A 20,688-nucleotide genomic window follows, 5' to 3' on the forward strand; every position below is an offset into this window, starting at 1 on the left:
GGCCATTTCCTTTTTCTGCAAAGCCTTTTTTAATAAAGACCCTTGCGCCAAATTTGTGGTGCGCAAGGCAGGGGTAGGCTGGGCACTCTATCCCCTGTGGTAAGGAAGCCTATAACTTGATTTGCTGGCCAGCATGCGCTTAAAGTTGAGGAGCATTTGCTGTTTCAAATATGTAGCACAGCTTTTTTCAGCCGCCTTTTCTTTAGCCTTTTTGGCGCCCTGAGTGTAGGTGAGGTGGTATTGGAATTCACCTGTGGCAGAGAGTCAAGGGGACTGCTTTTGCAGGACGTAACTTTATCCCCTTAGGAGGTGGTCCTGTTTATCCGGAATTCGAAGACAGACCAGTTAGGCAGGGGTGCCACTCTTAGGCTGCCTGCCACTGGGAATAAGGGTCCTTGCCCGGTGGAGGATACCTCCAGGTATTTGGATCTCAGGCCACGGGGGAGGGTCCATTCCTTATTCATGAGGATGGCGCCCCATTGGCTAGGCATCAATTTGCTAAGGAGATGCGGAAAGCGATTGCAGCTTGTGGTTTGAAAGCAGCAGGTTACGCCCCTCATTCTTTCCGCAATGGTGCTGCCACTACAGCAGCTCATTGGGGACTGTCTGTAGAAAGAATTAAGAACATGGGCCTTTGGAAGTCCAATGCATTTTGTGGATATGTGCATAGACATCGTTGATCACCCATACTTAATTTTGCTTGTCTTCTCTTAGGTGTGGCTGCTGTTCGCATTGTGGGCTACAGCATTGACTACTGGGCCGGTATCAGAGCAAGGGAGTCTAGACTTGGACTCAGTCTTGGCCTTCCTCAACACGCGCAAGTGTCTTGGCTGTCCAGGCGTGGAGTGCTGTGGGCCGAATTGCTTCCCCTTGTTCGGAAGCATGTGAGGTTGGAGGGGCCCCCTACAGCTATCGTGCTGCAGTTAGGGGGAAATGATCTGCCTGCCACGGACTGTTGTTCTTTACGTTTTACAGTTCAAAAGGACCTGGCTGAATTGGCAGAGTTTTTACTGGGTGTGAAAGTTTTTTGGTCCCAGTTGCTGCAGAGGCGCACCTGGCGTGGCAGTCGCTGTCCAGCTGCCACTGAAGGAGCCAGAAAGCGCGTTAATAAGGTGGCAATGAAAACAGTCATTGCTCATGGTGGTTCCGTGATTGCGCACCCCAATATCACCTTCAAGGAGGCCGTCCTTTTCAGGGACGATGGTGTGCATCTTTCCCCGTTGGGAAATGACACAAGGTTAAATTCTGTTGTGTTGGGTTTGAAGGTGGGGTTGCAGCTGTGAGTGGTTGGCGGCGAGCTTGAGTGCTCGGTGGCGGTTAGGCATTGGTTTATGGTTTGGTTGGTTGAGGGGCATGGATTGGCTGTGCCTGCCCCTCTAATGCTGCTGCTGCAAGGGATTCCGTTAAAGGAATTGGGGGCTAACTATTGCTTGTCCACTCTGTCAAGGGGGCTCGGGCCATAGCAATGAGCTCCTGGTTGCATTTGGGGTGAGGGCAGGTTCCCTGCTCCGCGTAACCCCCAAGTGTATTCCCCCATTCTGACTTTCACATCGTGCGGAATGTCAGTCTGTCCCCCATGGTGGGGGCAGATAGTCGCAACCAATGCCTGGTTGCATTTGGGGTGAGGGCAGGTTCCCTGCTCCGCGTAACCCCCATTCTGACTTTCGCATCGTGCAGAATGTCAGTCTGTCCCCCATGGTGGGGGCAGATAGTCGCAACCAATGCCTAAGCAACCACTCACAAATTTGTATTTTAATAAAGTTGTGGCCAAAATTATGCCAAAAACCTTAAACAAAAATTCTGTGTGATGTGTGAGTTATTGGGGTGGACCTGGGGACCTCGACACGCAACTGCAGCTTTAGAGATAGGAGTCGGACTACCCCATTATATTTTTATTTCATTTCCCACTCATAATTCCCTCTTCCACTTTGACTGACGATAGGCAACCCCTCTGAGAAGCACAATTACAGCCTCTGATTTAAAACAAAAAAAAACCCTCCACAGCATGATGCTTGCAAATCAAGATAAAACATTTATCTGCAGCTCTTTGTGCCCTGGGGAGGTGGGGGACATAGGATCAATCTTGGTTCAGATTGTGAGAATATTTGCTTGGGTCAAGCTTTAAGGTCCAGATGGAGAAAGGCCGAGGCTAGTCCTGGATCTGTGAGTGAAGATAAGGGCTGGATTTACTGTGAAGGCTGAATTCAGAACTTGCCAATTGCCAGCTGCAGATAATAATACATTTCTACAGTGTCTAATTTAGTAACTGGTGGAATAACCAGGATTGATTTTAGGTGTGTATTGTGTCTAATATGTAGATTATTGGCCTTCTAGAGTTTTGTGTTTGGCCAGATATTAATTTCTAAACACACAAATTGATATTTTTAAAAAAGATATCTAGTTCACATTTTACACAGGAGATGTACCATATTTGTGTTCCATGTTGATGGGTCCTTGTGGCACTTTCAAAAGTAGCCCATTTGTTTTGTTGGTCACAATTAACAGGGGAATCTATGACTGTTTTTGTATTTATTCGGACAAGTACAAGTATAGTTACAATGATATATCCAAATTTTTGATGAAGCTGTTTATGCAAAAATTATTTTACAGGGGGAAACCTATTGTTGCTAGTGTGGAAGTAAGATTCAGTGCTAGTCCACTGGAACTGGGAAGGGAGCATCTTCCCTAAATACCTTGTACCAGCTCTGATCCCACTAACTTCCATTTATTTTAAAATTCAGTAAATGCCCAAGGAAGCAATGGGATGTTTGCTGTCAATGCAAGAACATTTCTTTCTAATCAGATGGTTTTGGCGGGGGAATTTTTGCTTGCCTAGCTTTCTAGAAACAATAGAGCAGGTGATTTTTTAATAGGGTAGAGTCTTTTGCATCTATATCATTTGCTGAAATGCAGACAAGGCAGAAAAAGTGAGAATCATCTCTTGTCACATTGCATTAGTTTTATTTCAAAACAAAGCAACAATATTGTCAAATCCAATGTACAAAACACATTGCAGATACAAAATTCTGCTAAGTTATTCACATTTTCTGAAATCCATGGCTCCGTTTAACAATTGCTCTCTCTCAGAATGAAACTAAGGCCAACTAAAACAGACTGAGGTTAATAGAACTATTTGGGAATAACAGATTTCCAGCGTTTTATCTACAGTATTGGTAGCTACGTGAACGGACCTCCAGAATGAATTAAGTTCTTAACCCGAGGTACCACTGTACACCTGGGAGACAGCTTTGGTTCCATACAAGTCTAAGGTTTCAATCCTGTAATACTTACTTAGGAGTAAGCCTCATTGAACTCAATACAGGATTGTGCTATTAATTAATTGATGGATGTTTATCTCTCTGTTAATGAAATAGAGCACACTGGCAAAAATAATCCAAATGACATTTTCTTTTTTAAAAAAAAGAAGGGAGGAGGAAAAGGCTGATTTTTGACATTTTCAAAATGCTATTCATCTTTACATTTTAAATCATTTGGAAAACTTTAGAAATGTCAGAACTATTTAACATTGACATTGTTAATTGGAAATTTTGCTTGCTGCCGTTTGTGGTGCCTCCAGACTATTTTGTGGGAGAGATTCAAGAGCATACCGGAAATTTAGGGTTGTACAGTTATAGTGGGTTAAAGTACTCTCTCTGCCTAGTGAATGCAGGGCTCAGTCCCAAGCCTTCAGATTTTGGTTTAAGATTCTTTATGCTAACACATCTTTGGGATATTTGACCCTCCTTCAGAAAGATATTTATGTTAGCTTCTGGTCCAAAGCTTTCAGTAATAAAAAAACACCTGTTAGTCCTTCCTATAAATTTCCTTCATACTCAGGGCCATTGCCAGGCAAAAGTTATTCTTAACCTTCACATTAAGGATACCAATACACTGTATTCCATGTCAGCTGCTAGTAAAATCCACTCTCTTAATTCATCTTGGTTTGTCTTTTGACTTTTCTAAGGGTCATGTCAATTATTTGGATAATCTGAATCTCCCAAATATTGGCTGGTCTTTTCTAGGGCTAAATGTAATTGTATCTCTTCTCCCGCAATGGAAGGATGGTTTTAGGGTACTCCACATAATGAATGACTTTGCTCCGGTAAGGAACAGAAACGTTAATTCATACTCTTTTTGTATGTAACTTTAACAGAGATGAGAAAATAGATTTTTTATTCCAAGCTAGAGGTTGCACCAATAAAATTAATACAGTATCTTTGCTACATAGTTATCCCAGTTCACATCACATCAGACTTCAGAAGTTTCTCAAAGTCCAGCTGTGAGAGTTAATAGTGAAATTAAAAAATTGCCACATATAAATCTAATGGAAAATAACAGTGGTGCTGTGCATAGCTCTGTATCTTTTCAACATCCAGATACATAGATTTTTGTTCTTTGAAATAAAATGTCATGAAGATACTATTTCCAAGAATATTCATTCAATGAATGGCCTATAATCTCTTAGTTGACTTAAGAGAAACAATCAAATCTGGGTCAAAGCTAATAAGTAAATAAAATGCTGTGCTGCCTAAAGAGTCAATAATACAATCAATAACTGGTCATTTGAGAGTCCTATACAATTATTAGAAGTTCCTGTGCTTGAATCACAAGAGCACTCACAGATGCAAGATAGAGTGATCCATATTGATACTTACTGTATTTCTAAATCACATTTGTCTATTGGCTAATAAGTATAATTGTACACTTACATTATGAAGGAATTATATACATGCCTGCCAACCTTTTGTTCACTAATTTCAACAGAAGCCAACATCTTAAGTGGAAAAATAGATGGGCCCATTCTCTATTATGGATTGCTTCCCGTCTTGATATGGACAGATTTAAAGTGTGACACAAAAAGCCTCTTCCTAGTGACAGGAGTTTGCTCCTTTAAATGCCTGAGAGGTTGGTATTGGATTAGATTTAAATTTATTAAATGTATGAATTGCTTTATCTGGCAAATCTCCAAGTGCTGAATCATATTAGCCTATAATAGATACAAAAATCACATAACATACCAAATTAAAATGCAATAAAATAATCCAATCTTTTGAACACATAAGAAAAACATACCTCACTCTACAAAGATCTTCCACAGCTATGACAAGACAGGAAAGGGATTGAAAATAAAATTGCTGATATCATAATGCTGTTGTACAATCCTACAGTATAGCCACATCTGGAAAACTGTGTACAGTTCTAGTTGCTATACCTCAAAATAGGATATTGCAGAACTGATCAAGCTCATGGTGTGAGTCTCCTATGATGAGAGGTTACAGTACTTGGGACTTTTTAGTTCACAGAAAAGGCAAGTAAGAAGTGGCATTCTAGAATTTTCTAGAATTACGCATGGTATGGAAAAAGTGGAGAAAAGTTTTTTCCCCCTCTCCCTCTCCTAACACTAGAACATGTGGACGTTCAATGAAGCTAAATGTTGGAAGATCCGGGACTGATAGAACTTCTTCACACAAGTGCATAGTTAGACTATGGAGCTTGCTACAAGAAGAGGCTGTGATGGCCACCAACTTGGATGGCTTTAAAGGAAGATTAGACACATTCACAGAGGATAAAGCTATCAGCAGCTACTAGCCATGATGGCTGGTTTCCATCTCCATGGTCAGAAGCAGTAATGCTTCTGAATACCAGCTGCTGGAGATTGGAGGAGCAGAGCATGCTCTTGCGTTCAGGTCCTGCTTGTGGGTTTCCCACAGGCATCTGGTTGGCCACTGTGAGAACAGGATGCTGGACTAGATGCGCCCTGATCCAGTAGGCTCTTTTATGTTCTTAGTATCAGGAAACAGATCAGAAACAGGCTAAACAAAACTAAATCAGTTTGGGAAGGGTACAAGCAGATACTCTGACTCAAAAGTTTAGGATTTGGTGTTTATGCTTATCCACCTTTCCTCTTTTCCCACTGCTTTCGCCCAGGGGAAAGAGCTCTTTTGCACTCAGAGCAAATGGCAATTTGGGTTTTCTCCAGATTTGCTCTGATTTAAAGCTAATGGATAGGTTTTCCCTGGGAAAGGAGTGGGGCAAGGGGAAAACTGCTTGGATCGATGCTTTCTAAGCACGAGACAAGTGGAAGAATGGAAGAGCCCTTTGTCTAAATGCATCCCACTTTTTCTGGAGTATTCAAATCACCAGATGATCTCTACCATGGTTAGCTTTTATATGTCATAGACAAGTTGGCTTATCAGACAGTGAAGTGTTTAAGCACCAGCTGTTGCAGAAATGATTGTTTTCTTCCAGAGGGCAAAATAATTGGCAACCTTTGGCTCTTCTTTGAGCATCTCAGTAGGTTCAGAAATCATAAACAAGCTTGAGAGCTGAGAGATCCCCCCCTGTGGCTTCTTTCTTTAAAAAAACTAATAATGCAAAGAATGAAGGGAAGCATCCAGCTGTCTGCTACTCTAATGGGAAGTGGGTGAATTATATTTAATTAAAATACACACTTATTTGTTTGTGTTCCAACAAACATTCATGAAGGAAGACCCAGGTAACTACCGACTGGTGAGCTTGACATTGATACCAGGGAAGGTCCTAGAACAGATAATTCAACAGTCGGTCTGTGGGCATTTAGAAAAGGATGCTGTGATTACAGCATGGGTTTCTCAAAAAGAAGTCATGCCAGACCAATCAATCTGATTTCTTTCTTTTCTTCTTCTTCTTCTTCTTCTTCTTCTTCTTCTTCTTCTTCTTCTTCTTCTTTGATGGAATTACAAACTTGGTGGTTCAGGGAAATGCTGTGGACATAGCATATCTTTATCAAAGTCCCCCATGATATTCTCATGAGGAAGCTGGTAAAATGTGGGTTGAACGAGCTCACTCTTAGGTGGATTTGTAGCTAGTTGACTGACTGAATCCCAAGAGTACTCATTAATGGTTCCTCATCATCCTGGGGAAAAAGTAGGGTGCTGCAGGGTTCTGTCCCGAGTCCGTTGTTGTTCAACGTCTTTATAAATGACTTGGATGAAGGGATGCTTATCAAATTTGCACATGACACCAAACTGGGAGGGGTAGCCAATGTCACAGAAGGCAGAATCAGAATTCAAAATGACCTTAGCAAATTTGAGAACTGGGCACAAGCTAACAAAATGAGTTTCAATAGGGACAAATGTACGGTTCTGCACTTAGGCAGGAAGAACCAGATGCACAGATATAGGATGGGGGACACCTGGCTTACTAGCAGTACATGTGAAAAGGATCTAGGGGTCTTGGTGGATCACAAGCTTTACATAAGTCAACAGTGTGATGCAGCAGCAAAAAGAGCTAATTGTATTCTAGGCTGCATCAGCAGAAGTATAGTGTCCAGATCAAAGGAAGTAATAGTACCACTCTATTCTGCCTTAGTCAGACCACACTCAGAGTACTGTATCCAATTCTGGGCACCACAGTTTCAGAAGGGTGTTGACAAGCTGGAACGTGTGCAGAGGAGGGCAACCAAGATGATCAGGGGTCTGGAAACCAAGCCTTATAAACAGTGTTTGAAGGAGCTGGGTATGTTTAGCCTGGAAAAGAGACTGAGAGGAGATATGATAGTCCTTTTCAAATATCTTAAGGGCCGTCACACGGACGAGGGAGCATGCTTGTTTTCTCCTGCTCTGGAGGGTAGGACTTGAACCAATGGCTTCAAGCTGTAATAAAGGAGATTCCGAGTAAACATTTGGAATTTTTTTCTGACAGTAAGAGCTGTTCAGAAGTAAAACAGACTCCCACAAGAGGGGGTGGACTCTCCTTCCTTGGAGGTTTTTAAACAGAGGTTGGACGGCCATCTGTCATGGATGCTTTAGCTGAGATTCCTGCATTGCAGGGGGTTGGACTAGATGACCGTTGGGTGCCTTCCATCTAGATGACCATTGGGTGCCTTCCACCTGATTATGTGTCTTGAATTCTGCTTCAAAAGAAATTGCCATGGGAAATTATTTGCTCTCTGTTGCTTATTTAACAGCCTGGGTCAATAATGACCTGCCTTTTAAACTATTATCATTTGATGATTACCAGTACATGGGCAGCGTTTATAATAAATATGACAGGTGGGCGCTATATTTGCACAATATTGGAGTCTTGCCTGAATATGAACAGAACAGTAGCTCCAAGTTGCCATTATCCCAAATGAAAAGTTGTGGCATGATCTACTTATAAGTGGTGGTGACAGGCAACCATTTACCAAGAGGATCATAGGTTTAGAAAGGACCTTGGAGGTCATCTCATGCAACTCCCTGCCCAAGGCATGATCAGCAATGCAGGATGCAACTACAACCTGTGTGATCCTTCCTCTTGTTGAAATAACCCTTGTGAAGGACAGCCCACTAACTGTTTAACAGTCGAACAGTCTGCCTTGAGAGGCAGTTTATTTCTTTTGCTGGAGGTATTTAAGCAGAGGCTGGGTCTGTCAGGCATGCTGCAGTTGCATCAGAGATCTTGCTTTGGGTAGGGAATTGAAGCTCCCTTCCAATTCCAAAAGCCTATGATCAGCTTGGAAAATGGCTGTCTGCAGCCACATTATGTAGTCAATGCACAATTGCCGTCTTACTGCATGTTTACTGCACACAAATAGCTGCTGTTAATTTGGACAGTGTCTGAAATGGAATAATGGGAAATGCCTTAGCAGAGTATGGTAAGGTCTGCTGAATCCCACGAGTACAACATAGCTTTCCAACTAAAGGAAGAGAGTGTTGAAATCCTTATTAAATCCCTCTTGCTGATTTAATGAGAATTACCACAAATTGATTTTCAGAAGCCACTAGGTTGCTTACAGCTCTTGGCTATTTGTAAAATATTTCAAGTCCTCACAATTGTACTTCAGTGAGCTTCTATTAGCAAGGCGGTTATTATTATTTTTTGCAATTCTTCAATTCTAAGTTATTTGACTTGTTCATAGCCTTGGATTAAAAGAAAAAGACAATTAAAACAACAACCTCCACCCCCCGAAAATCCAGACATTCAAAATATGTAATGGTTTATCACAATCAATGATAGGATCTCTGGATGGACAGATGTTTCCCACGATGCACTTTGATGTTATATTGATGTATGCAATGATCTGCCTGTACCAAAATAACTCCTGTTCCAACATTTACTCGTAAAATGTCACAGTGGGATCCTTTGTTTACTATTTCCCATTTGTTTGCATATAAGCTCACGCTCAGGAAATGAAATAAAATGAAAGAATGTGGGTATTTTTTAATTCGGCCTATCTCTGAAGACTCCTTTGGCTTGTTTTCATGGCTGTCTTTCATTAATTCTGATTTGATGGGGATTTATTGCGTATCGTACCAGCACCTTTTCATGCAGTGAGACTTGGCGAGTGAATGTGCATTGTCAGTGATTCTTGGTGAACATGCCTCATCTTTCCTTTTGCCATGACTGGCCCTGGGTCTGCCTCCTGATGACCCAGCAACCAGTGAGAGCTGGTGAAACCATCAGCTAGCCAAGAGAGAGAATGTGGAGTTTGAAGTGAGATTCTGGTAATTTAATGGTTAGATAGCCTGGTGGAGCCAGGAAGAGCTGGGCGGAAGGACTCTTCTGCTCCGTCCAACCCCTGCTTCCAGCACAGTGAACTGGGGGTGGGGTTGGGTTGATCTGATAGTACATTACGTGTGAGGGCTTCCACTATGCCCTAGAACGTTTGATCAAGGAACTGACCATTGAGGAATCAAAATGGTGGCAGCAGTGCTATCAAATTCCATGTCTATTCAAAGCACTACCGCACAGTAATATTTGACTTTGAAAAAGTCAAAAATAAATAAATATGGGAATTAGTCAAAATAAATATGGGAATTAGTCAAAAGAAAGCTGGAAGGGAAAGTCACAAGGCTCATAAATCTCCAGAACGCTTGGGATTCTTCAAAACCACAATAACAGAAGTTCAACTGGAATATCAGGAGAGGCACCACTAAATACAGGAGGATGCAAAGATGATTAAAACCTAGGGAGCGATTAGAGGCAAGAAAAAAAATGAAGTCTTGCTCAAATATGGATGGGGAGGGGCACAAACTTGTACCCCTTCACACAATTAATGTATGAAGGAGCTTATATTTAATGCACTGCGTTGGCTGTCCTTTGCATTCATGTCAAATCCTGCTATCCTCTGAGCATTCCTTTTATCCATGGGATGGCTACTTATGTTTGCTGTGCTGGCAGATAATATTGATTTATGTCTCAATGCAACAAAGTCTTCTTTACTGTCTTGAGCAAAGGAGCTGTGCTTTTTTTTACACAGGATCTCACATGAGTGAAAGGAACAAGTCAACCAACAATACTTTTATACTGTTCACTAGTGACAATTTGAATGAAAGCAACACTAAGACCACCGTATTATGTGTGTGGACCAACTTGCCGCTAGGAATGTACACTTCGAACCTGCAGTTTGTTGCATTTGCAGCTTTGATATATGTAGATGTCAAAGCACACCTTGGAAAACAGACTCAGAAATAACTCAGTGCACCTGTGCTTTCACATACGGGTCTATGTAAGGCAATTGCCTATCTGGCAATTTTAATATGGTAGTATTTGACATAGCTGCAACACTATATTATTAATAGCACCCTCAAGAGCAATCCTTTTAATTTAAGGGCTTTCTGCATTGCAAATTCATTGTGCTGGCAGCAGGCACAATGTAGGGTACTGTGATTCACTTTTCTGTGGTGAACAACAGCTACTGATACACTGCTTAGATGAAAAGATCAACCACCACTCACCACTGCTTTACATGCATGCTATAAGCATACGTGTTCTTCACAAGGTATGTTCTGCTAAGTGAAAAGGCCAGTTTAAAATTCACACCAGTGACTTCTTCCTATATACCAGTGAGAAAGAATAATGAATTTTAATACTACCACTAAATAATTTTATTTAGAAATGAGAGAACCGGCTGCTCAGGGCTATTCCAGAATTCCTATATCCAGCTGTACCACAATGTTTGTATAAGAACAGTGGCTTTCTGCAGCTCTTGAACTTCTTCCTTTTGCCACCATCAAAGTATTCTGGATAAGCTTAAAGTAACAATGAACAATGTTCCTTTCTGACCTTCATTAAGTGGAGGGAGCAAAAAAATGCCCATGTTAGTTTTCTATATTCTTTAGATTGGCACCCTCAAAAAACCTAACACCAGTGTACAAAAGCTTTTAAGGGAGAGGAGAACTCCTGGTGGTTTGAACAGCTCCATACAATTTGCTGTTCAAATCCTCAATTCCTTGAGCATCCTTGTTAAGGCTGTGTCAACAGTTATTAGTTCTATAAAAGGCATCATTTCACCTATTTGTCCCTAACTTAAAGTGTGTGAAACTGCCCTTCTTTTGTGAAGACAGAGCAGCTGCTGACTTGCTGAAAGTCTCCCACTCATAACTGCCAAGTGTTTTACTAAAAATATTGTTCCCATTTTCTTTTTCACCTGATGACTCAGGCTAGCCTCTACACTTTGGCTCACTTCCGTCTGCCTTTGTCATCAATGGATGGAGGTTTTTTTTCCCCCATCACTGCTGTCCTGTCAGGAGAGTTTTTCAGTCCTTTACAAACAGGTCATTGATTTTGATGGTCTAACTTGCAGCAAGAAAAGTCCTTGCTTATCAAAGTGACCTCTTTGTTTTGCTTGGGTCAGGAGGGCAAACTTTCCCATGGGAAGCTTCCTCATTAGCTTTTTATAAAGAAGGTAACATCAGCACTAATGACAGACACTGTGGTAGCTGGCAGAATATGGTGTTTGCTGAGGGTTTAAGGCTGAGTGAGCTGTCTTAGCACAGCTTCCCGTTCAAGAAGTTAAAGGTTAATCATGCTCTTCAGTGGAGACACTTCAGAACTTTGTCATATCATGCGGTTAGATCCTGAATTTCTGGAGAATGGGTTTTAAAAAAATAATCTGCACTCCTAAGAACATATACTACAGAAGCCTCATTGAGTTCACCAGCATTTAGGGGAATGTAATTAATGTACACAATGGCACCTAGGAGGGAGGACACACTCTTATTAGCTGATCTTAATATCTCCAATGAATCAGAATCTGGTATTACTAGCACATGTCCAGATATCTATCAGAGACCAGGCTGAGGAGTACTGTGCTGATGAGGAATGGTGGGAGCCTCCCCCTCCCCCTGCTCCTGACCAGGATCTTGAAGCTGCCCAGGAGCAGTGGAGTGGTATAGATTTGGAACAGTGGTTTGCAGATGGGCATAGTTCTGAAGACAAAAGTTGGGAAGAACTGGGGGTGAACAGCAAAGTGAAGAAGAATAGGAAGAGACAGAGCTAACAAACACTCTCTCCTGGAAAGTATTCAGCATATCAGTCCAAGATCACGTAGAGCAGATAAGGTGGCTGCACAAAAAGGTTGTGAGATCAGGTTGCAAGCAGTGGTAGTGACTCGGGGGGGGGGGCAAGTGGGTGGAAACCTTAATTGGGAGAACCTTTACTCTGAGATGGACTCTTTGTTCTTGAGCTGTGATCATTAAAATCTCTTTAAATGGTAGGAGAAAAATGGAAGCAGGAAGAACTACCGACTCTTGAGGAATGGAGAATGAAGTTAACGGACTATGCAGAACTGGACAAACTAACAGGAAAAATAAGATACCAATGAGATCACAAGTTCATTGAGGACTGGGGAAATTTTTCAGAGTATTTGAAGAGTGTATGTGAGGAGCAAACAACGCTAGTGGGTTTTAAAGAAGCTTTGTGAAAAAAATAAGGAATATTGCAAGAATGCAAATATGTTTGTAAAGGTATCTTAAAAGGCAATACTAAATTTGGGGAATGCGTAGATAAAATTTAAATACGGATGATTGTCAGAGAAGCTGAGGGAAGTCCAAAAGATGAAAACATGTTATTTGGGAAATTGTTTATTTGGTGATATTTGTGTAAAACTTAATAAAAATTTATCTAAAAAAATTATTAAATGGTAAGAGACAATTTTTGCTTTGTCCTGCTTATCTGCGGCCAAAGTGGGGGAAGAAGCCGAGTCCCTGGAGCCTGGCAATACCCCATGGACATTCACAAAAACAGTCTAATTCGCAATAGCAACACATATTCACAACTAACTACAGGACTCTTTTCTTTCAGTAGAGGGTAGATATTCCTTATCTCTCACCTAATGTCCAGGACTTAATTAGAATCTCAGTACGTATTTAAGTGCCAAGCTTGAGCACAACATCTCAAAGAAGCAAAAGCTATCTGAGCTTTGTGAAAAGTGTTGTAAGGCCAAAATAAACAACACACTGCGATAAGCATAATACTACTCTAAAATCCTTTCAAACAAAAACCTGAAAGGACACTGTAAAGTTTAGTTTGTATGTATAAAAATACGATAATGTCCCTAAGGTAATCGTTCTTCTTTACATTAATAAATCACAAACCACTGCAGCTTGTTTGGGTATGATTGCAACAAGTCTCTTCAACAAATCTCTGAGTTGTCTACTTCAGAAAAGAAGCACAACCACAGAAATTCACAGATGACTGCAAAATTCATATCTGGCTAAATTTCTGCTTTAGAATCTGCTTTGTTTCTTTCTGGAAAATAATTTCAGACAGTGTGGTAAATAAAACTTGTTTCAGATTGTAAAAAGTTTAATGGGACTTTCAGATTTAGGATGTAAATAACCTACAATTTAGTTTGATTTTTCTCCTACATTTGAAGGTAAAATTTCTATTTCTTTTTTCTAGATGTAATCTCCTCTGAATAACAGCCACAGTATGGATGAGTTTGTGCATAGACTCTAAGAGCGTGATGTGCATATTCAACCCTAATGCAAACAACTCCTGCTTGGTGCCAGTGTAAGCAGATTAGATTGAATTTGACATTAATGTTCCAAAAATCTTACTTCAAACATTAGGTGCTAGGAAAAGACAAATCCAAAATATTAGCAGACCAAAAAGCCATTTTATTCTCCCACAAAGATTTGGAAAGGTGAAAAAAACCACACACACATTATGATGGAACACAGATTAACCAAACTCCAGTAAATGAGTTACATTTATGAGTTTCCTCAGTGTCACCCATAATATGAGAGTGGAGCTTCGGGTGAAGTTCCCAAATTACAATGGACTGGAAAAAATAAAGACCTTTTTTTTTGCAAAAGAAAATGTGGCAAAATAATAAAATACATTAGGATGCCTACTTTATTGGCATTCCTACTATATATACTTTCCCCCTCCTCTCCCTCTGTCTTTCCTCCGTGATAATAAATCGCGTGACCTGAATAATTGCATGTCTAGAGTAAACATCTTGATAATCACGCCTCAAGAATGGCAGCTGAATGCTGTGGATAGTTCAATCCATCCTAGTTTCCCTGCAATATCTCCCCTGTGTAGCACATTCTGTCCATTCCTTAAGGAAAGTACAGATTTATACCAGCATATGGTCAGTTTGAAATCAGCTTTAGGACTGTAAGAGTCTTAAATGGGAGCCTGGTGTAAAGCTTTCTGCAGGAAACACGTACGCAAGAGTGAGCCTCAAATCTCAGGACAAAAGGCTGGAAAATTGAAAATGCTGCAGAAAAGTGGCCTTTAAAATGGTACTCACACAGGTATGAGTGCCAGTATGAGCTAGTGGTTAGAGTATTGGACCAAGTTTCCAGGGGATATAGGTTTAATTCTCCCCTCAGCCCTGAAGCCCACTGTGTGATACCCAGCCAGTCATTTTCTTTTAACGTAGCCTACCCCACTGGTTCTTGTGAGGATAAAATGGGGGGGGGGGGAAGCATCATATACACCACCGTGTGCACCTGCTGGAAGGTTGGAAGGGAAATTAATGAATAGTTTTGCAGAACCAGTACATTCTCTCAAACAGTAGGTGTTTTCAGGCATGGTCCATCACTACTGTCAGCCGTTGTCCACATGTCATTTTAAAACCTAATGGTCAGTTGGATCCTGGGCTGTGGGGGGGGTACAACATCCTTCTGGTCAGAGACCAGCTAATCACACAAACTAAAAGTAGTGAAGACCTTATTACCACATCTGTAATTTATCAGCAGGGAGTGGAAAGACATTTGAGGACTGCGTTGTTTCCCTAAAGGGCTGCCTGTTAGCCAGTACTTTACAGTACTTAATATGTGGGAGTGAACTATTAATTCCAAGTAACCAGTTTAGCCAGCTGGATAATAATCATGGGGAATCTGTCTGAATAAAAAAGTATTGGGGGGAAAAATAATAATCATGGGGAATCTGAATTTCTACAGCCCTTGCTGCGCTACGTGGAAGAAAATAGATAAAAGGTATAAGAAAGGAATTTTAAAAAGAAAAAAAAACACCCAGGATAGCTTTTCTGTAGCTAATAGGGTGAGGGGAAAGAGTTCATAGCATTATGAACATCACACATATAAGAGGTACTTTTCCTGGTAAGACACCTATGTCTTGAACAGCCACTTAATGCAGAAAATTCAGCAGGGAAGCAATTTACAGTATAATCCTGTGCATGTCTATCCAGAGTTCAGTGGGGCATACTTGCAGGAAAGGGTGTACAGCAAGGGTAGCCAATATGATTCCATCCAGATGCTTTGGACTACATCTCCCATCATCCCTCAACATTGGTTGTCATAAAGGCACAAAACAGTTGCAAAGAATGATGTCTATGCACAGCAGGGAATAAGAATTAAGGAGAGGAGCCAAAGACAGTAGCAGATAGCGTTGAGGGCTGTACCCCTTACCTGACCTTCCTCTGGCTGAGTCGCTGTTGTATACTGGGAGTGACAAAGCAGCAGTGAGGTTAGTGTGGTGTAAACACACCAGAAGAAGCACTGGATCGGCTCTGCTGACATGTTTGCATTGCACCAACCTTGCCACTGCTTTACCCTTCCTTCTCTCCTGCAGTGACTCAGACAGAGGGAGGCCAGGTAAGAGGTGCAGCCCCACTGTGCTATTCAATATGGCTTTGGCTCACCTTCTTATCCACAACATAACAAAGCTTCAAGTACATGGCCCACATTCTTTCCTCCTCTCCACTATCTGTGGTAACCTGCCTCTACTGTTTCCCCCACTCTTTCCAATGTGCCATCTACTACTGGCAAAAGGCCAGGTGGAAAGGGCAAGTTTTGAGGACAGACTTAAAGGAGAAGAGAGAGGTAAGGCAATGAACTGGCTGTGCAATTTGTAACAAACCCCACAAGGGACTGGGGCTGTTGCTTTAAGAGAGACAAATGATACTATTCAAATGCTACAATGAACTCTTTTCTGCTTTACTAAGGTTGCTGTGTACACTGAGCTGGGAGTAAGAACATGTGAATAAGTATACTCATTGAAGGAGAACATTTCAAGCTCTTTCCCGTGGGAGCAGGGCTGGGGCGGGAGAGTGCTAGAGTGGGAGCAGGGCTGGGGCGGGAGAGTGCTAGAGCCCTGTCTGGTCAAGTTGCATGGAATCAATTTCAATCCGTTACCCCCGAGGATGTGGACAGGCTGCTTGGATGCGTGAAACCAACCACCTGTCTCCTTGATCCTTGCCCATCCTGGCTAATAAAAGCAAGCCGGGAAGGGCTGGGCGATGGGCTCTGCGGGGTGGTGAATGCTTCCCTCTGTGAGGGAACATTCCCAGATCCGCTGAAAGAGGCAGTCGTTAAACCGCTTCTTAAAAAACCATCTTTAGACCCAGCCAGTATGGCCAACTATCGCCCAGTCTCAAATCTTCCATTCTTGGGCAAGGTGATTGAGCGTGTGGTTGCTGAACAACTCCAGGCACGCCTGGAGGATGCGGACCATTTGGATCCCTTCCAATCGGGGTTCAGGCCTCATCATGGGACTGAAACTGCCTTGGTCGCACTGGTTGATGATCTCTGGCGAGCTAGGGACAAAGGTGAGAGTTGTTTCCTAGTTCTGCTGGATCTCTCAGCGGCCTTTGATACAATCGACCATAACATCCTTCTGGACCGTCTAGAGGGGTTGGGAGCTGGGGGCACTGTTATACAGTGGTTTCGCTCCTTCCTCCTGGGCCGTGTTCAGAAAGTGGTGGTGGGGGATGAGTGTTCAGACCCTTGGGCCCTCACTTGTGGGGTACCTCAGGGTTCCGTCCTCTCCCCCATGCTTTTTAACATCTATATGAAGCCGCTGGGAGAGATCATCAGGGGGTTTGGACTGGGTGTCCATCAATATGCAGATGATACCCAGCTCTACCTCTCTTTCAAATCAGAACCAGTGAAGGCGGTGAAGGTCCTGTGTGAGTGCCTGGAGGCGGTTGGAGGATGGATGGCGGCTAATGGATTGAAGCTGAATCCTGACAAGACAGAAGTACTGTTTTTGGGGGACAGGGGGCGGGCTGGTGTGGAGGACTCCCTGGTCCTGAATAGGGTAACTGTGCCCCTGAAGGACCAGGTGCGTAGCCTGGGAGTCATTTTGGACTCACAGCTGTCCATGGAGGCGCAGGTCAATTCTGTATCCAGGGCAGCTGTCTACCAACTCCACCTGGTACGCAGGCTGAGACCCTACCTGCCCGCAGAATGTCTCACCAGAGTGGTGCAGGCTCTAGTTATCTCCCGCTTGGACTACTGCAATGCGCTCTACATGGGGCTACCTTTGAAGGTGACTCGGAAACTACAGCTAATCCAGAATGCGGCAGCTAGACTGGTGACTGGGGGCGGCCGCCGAGACCACATAACACCGGTCTTGAAAGACCTACATTGGCTCCCAGTACGTTTCCAAGCACAATTCAAAGTGTTGGTGTTGACCTTTAAAGCCCTAAACGGCCTCGGCCCAGTATACCTGAAGGAGCGTCTCCACCCCCATCATTCTGCCCGGACGCTGAGGTCCAGTGCCAAGGGCCTTCTGGCGGTTCCCTCATTGCGAGAAGCAAGGCTACAGGGAACCAGGCAGAGGGCCTTTTCGGTAGTGGCGCCCGCCCTGTGGAACGCCCTCCCATCAGATGTCAAAACGATAAACAACTACCTGACATTCAGAAGACATCTTAAGGCAGCCCTGTTTAGGGAAGTTTTTAATGTATGATATTTTAGTGTTTTCTGGTTTCTATGGAAGCCGCCCAGAGTGGCTGGGGAAACCCAGCCAGATGGGCGGGGTACAAATAATAAATTATTATTATTATTATTATTATTATTATTATTATTATTATTATTATTATTTCCTTTCAGTCCATTAAAAAGTGAATTGTTCAAACTTAAGCTTTAATAAAAACATACCTATTTTTAAAAAGGAAATATTTGTCCCAATCCTTCACTCTAGAGGGTTAACTGGGGCAATGAGCTCAGAATGTTGCTCTGTTCCTGTTTTTGCCATAATCCAAAATATATGGTGTCATTAATGAATAATTATTTTTAATCTCCATCACAGCAAGGTGGTAAAAACCTCATCACACTGCTGCTTCCATCTGCACTTAATACTCTGCAAGTTATCAAGGGGTGAACGGAAAGTCTGAGAAAGCTTAGCAGCAGAGCATTTAATATGCTAAATAAGTGTTTCTTACCTTCATGACAAACCTCTGAGACAAGCTCCCATTATTCACATTTTACAGTCTTAGTTCTAATATCATCACAAAGAAAGGGATTTCCCCCACATCAATCCTTTGTCCACAATTCAGCATAAAGTTGTGTTTGAGTCTTTTGAAATAAAGGAACTTTTGTCAACTTGGATAATGTTGCATGCTGGAGTTCCATGTTCTACTTCACTATCAATGGTTTAGGAATTTTATCCTTCTCTGTATCTGGTTGCCCACTTAAAAGCAAATACCCATCTGCACCATATATTTAAAGAAATACCACTTTAAATAGTTGTGCCTTCCCCAAAAGAATCCTAAAAAGTGTATTTTGCTAAGGGTGCTGAAAATTCTTAGGAAATCCCTATTCCCCTCACAGAGCTACAATTCTCAGAGTTGTTTGACCGTCAGTTCCTCTTACCCAGGGAACTCTGAAATTATAGCTCTGTATAGGGAATAGGGAGGTCTCCTAACAACTTTTAGCATGCTTAACAAATTATTATTTATTATATCATTTCTATACCACTTTATATTTTTAAGGAAAAAATCTCAAAGCAGTTTTTAACCTACATTTAAAACACCAGGGAAAGAAATACACTCCAGAACAAAATATTACTGGGGAAAGTCAAATATAGAGTATACATTCAATGCAACATAATTAACAGGAGATTAAAATATTATCCTAAAGATTTCAAAATAAAATATTACTAAAGGATATCAAATATAAAATGCACATTTAAAACAGCATAATTAGAAAGAGAATAAACTATTATCATAAACAAACTACACTCCCCAGGATTTTTTGGGGGGGGAACCATGATTGTTTAAAGTGATATGATACCGCTTTAAATGTATAGTGCAGATATGGCCTAAACTTTTAAAACCACGCAAAAACCACTCACATCTTTATTGAGAGAGGTTGCCATACTTCTGTTTGCTAACACACAAGCACACACATGGCAAACAACACTACACAGAATTTGGGAGAATGTAACCCTTACATTGTTCTGACATGCAATGAATCTGTACTGTCAACACTGATTGAATAAACCATTACTTGAGTTGTATTGACATCCAGAGGCATTTACTTCCAAGTCTAACATGTTTCATATCTGAGGGCAAAGCTTGACTTTATAGGTTCTGGACATGAGAAGTTTAACCCCAGTGGTTCTGCAACACGTCTGGAATGCTAGCTCCCCTAAATGTGTTGGCTCTCCATGTTTAAGCACATTTATCATTTCCTCTTGAAATTGCCAAATGCACGTAATAATCTGGATGCCACAAGAGGTCCAGATGAAACATTAAACTCCTTTCATCTTCCTTTTTCACTTTTGTTCCACCTATCCGATCAAAGATACTGAACCCTTCAAAAGATGGACATAGGATTAACTAGACAGATCATAAAGTCTGTGCATACCTATATATCTCACAAGATGCTTTTTAAAAACCCCATCCTGCAATATGTATTACAAATTGATCCTTTGTCTCATCAACAAAATATTAGTACATTACAAAAGTCCTTCCTAGGAAGAATAAACCATAAACTTCTCTCTATTCTTAATTAAAGTAATTGGGAAAGATGATACAGAACATTCAAATGAACTCACCTGTTGTTCATGTCACATAATGCTGCCAATTTGTTCTTTGTTAGCTGTGCAAGGAGGTATTGTTTATTCAGGTATATACACCTAATTCTACATAGCCAAACTACAGAAGACATAGAAGATCAGTGCAATTTAATAGCCCTCCTCCCCCAGCCATTCTGTTACCACATTATGTGGAACTAAACTATGGTTTGGCCTGACATTAACCAAGCTGTAACTGAGATTTGTTCTAAGTAAACTGCTTGTGGTTTGACATGGGGACATGAACCATGAGCCCATATTCAGACATAACACAAAGCCAAACTATGGATTTATCCTAGATGGTGCAGCAACAGCTGTGGTTACAATCTTAAGTCTGAGGGAGCTGTAGAACGAAGGAGGAGGCAGAACAGCCTGTTTCATTCAGTCACGTTTGTCAGGATCTGAGCTATGATGTTGAAAAGTCTCGTGGAACTTCTTTTCTCCTTAGGTTGAAAGATGAGGCGCTAGTGCTAAATTTCTTGTGCCACCAACAGGAGACTTCACAAAGGAGAAAACTAAGTAATAGGAAAAAACCTTGAGCACTTGGCCAGTTCTTTGGATGAGCAAGAGTTTACTGGTGTGTGACATTTCCCCCCTTTAAGTAACAATGGGATGCAACCCTTTCTTGAAGGAACATTTGGAAGCTTTGATTTATTTATGTTCTCAGGG

The 20,688-nt window shown here is 41.7% G+C and overlaps 2 protein-coding genes across 2 annotated transcripts in view; one reads left to right on the top strand and one right to left on the bottom strand.

Moving 5' to 3' along the window:
• LOC309365082 (histone-lysine N-methyltransferase SETMAR) overlaps positions 1-20,688 on the bottom strand; it is a 307,480-nt gene that overhangs the window by 251,477 nt on the left and 35,315 nt on the right. The window lies entirely within an intron of this gene.
• On the top strand, positions 16,290-18,035 carry LOC309365519 (uncharacterized protein). The gene is made up of 2 exons (XM_081903515.1): positions 16,290-16,768; positions 17,102-18,035. Exons 1-2 carry the CDS (start codon positions 16,573-16,575, stop codon positions 17,908-17,910), a joined length of 1,005 nt encoding a protein of 334 aa, XP_081759641.1. The 5' UTR covers positions 16,290-16,572; the 3' UTR covers positions 17,911-18,035.

This window comes from Podarcis melisellensis, assembly GCF_964234715.1.
Source record: "Podarcis melisellensis genome assembly, chromosome: 2".
Classification (NCBI taxonomy): domain Eukaryota; kingdom Metazoa; phylum Chordata; class Lepidosauria; order Squamata; family Lacertidae; genus Podarcis; species Podarcis melisellensis.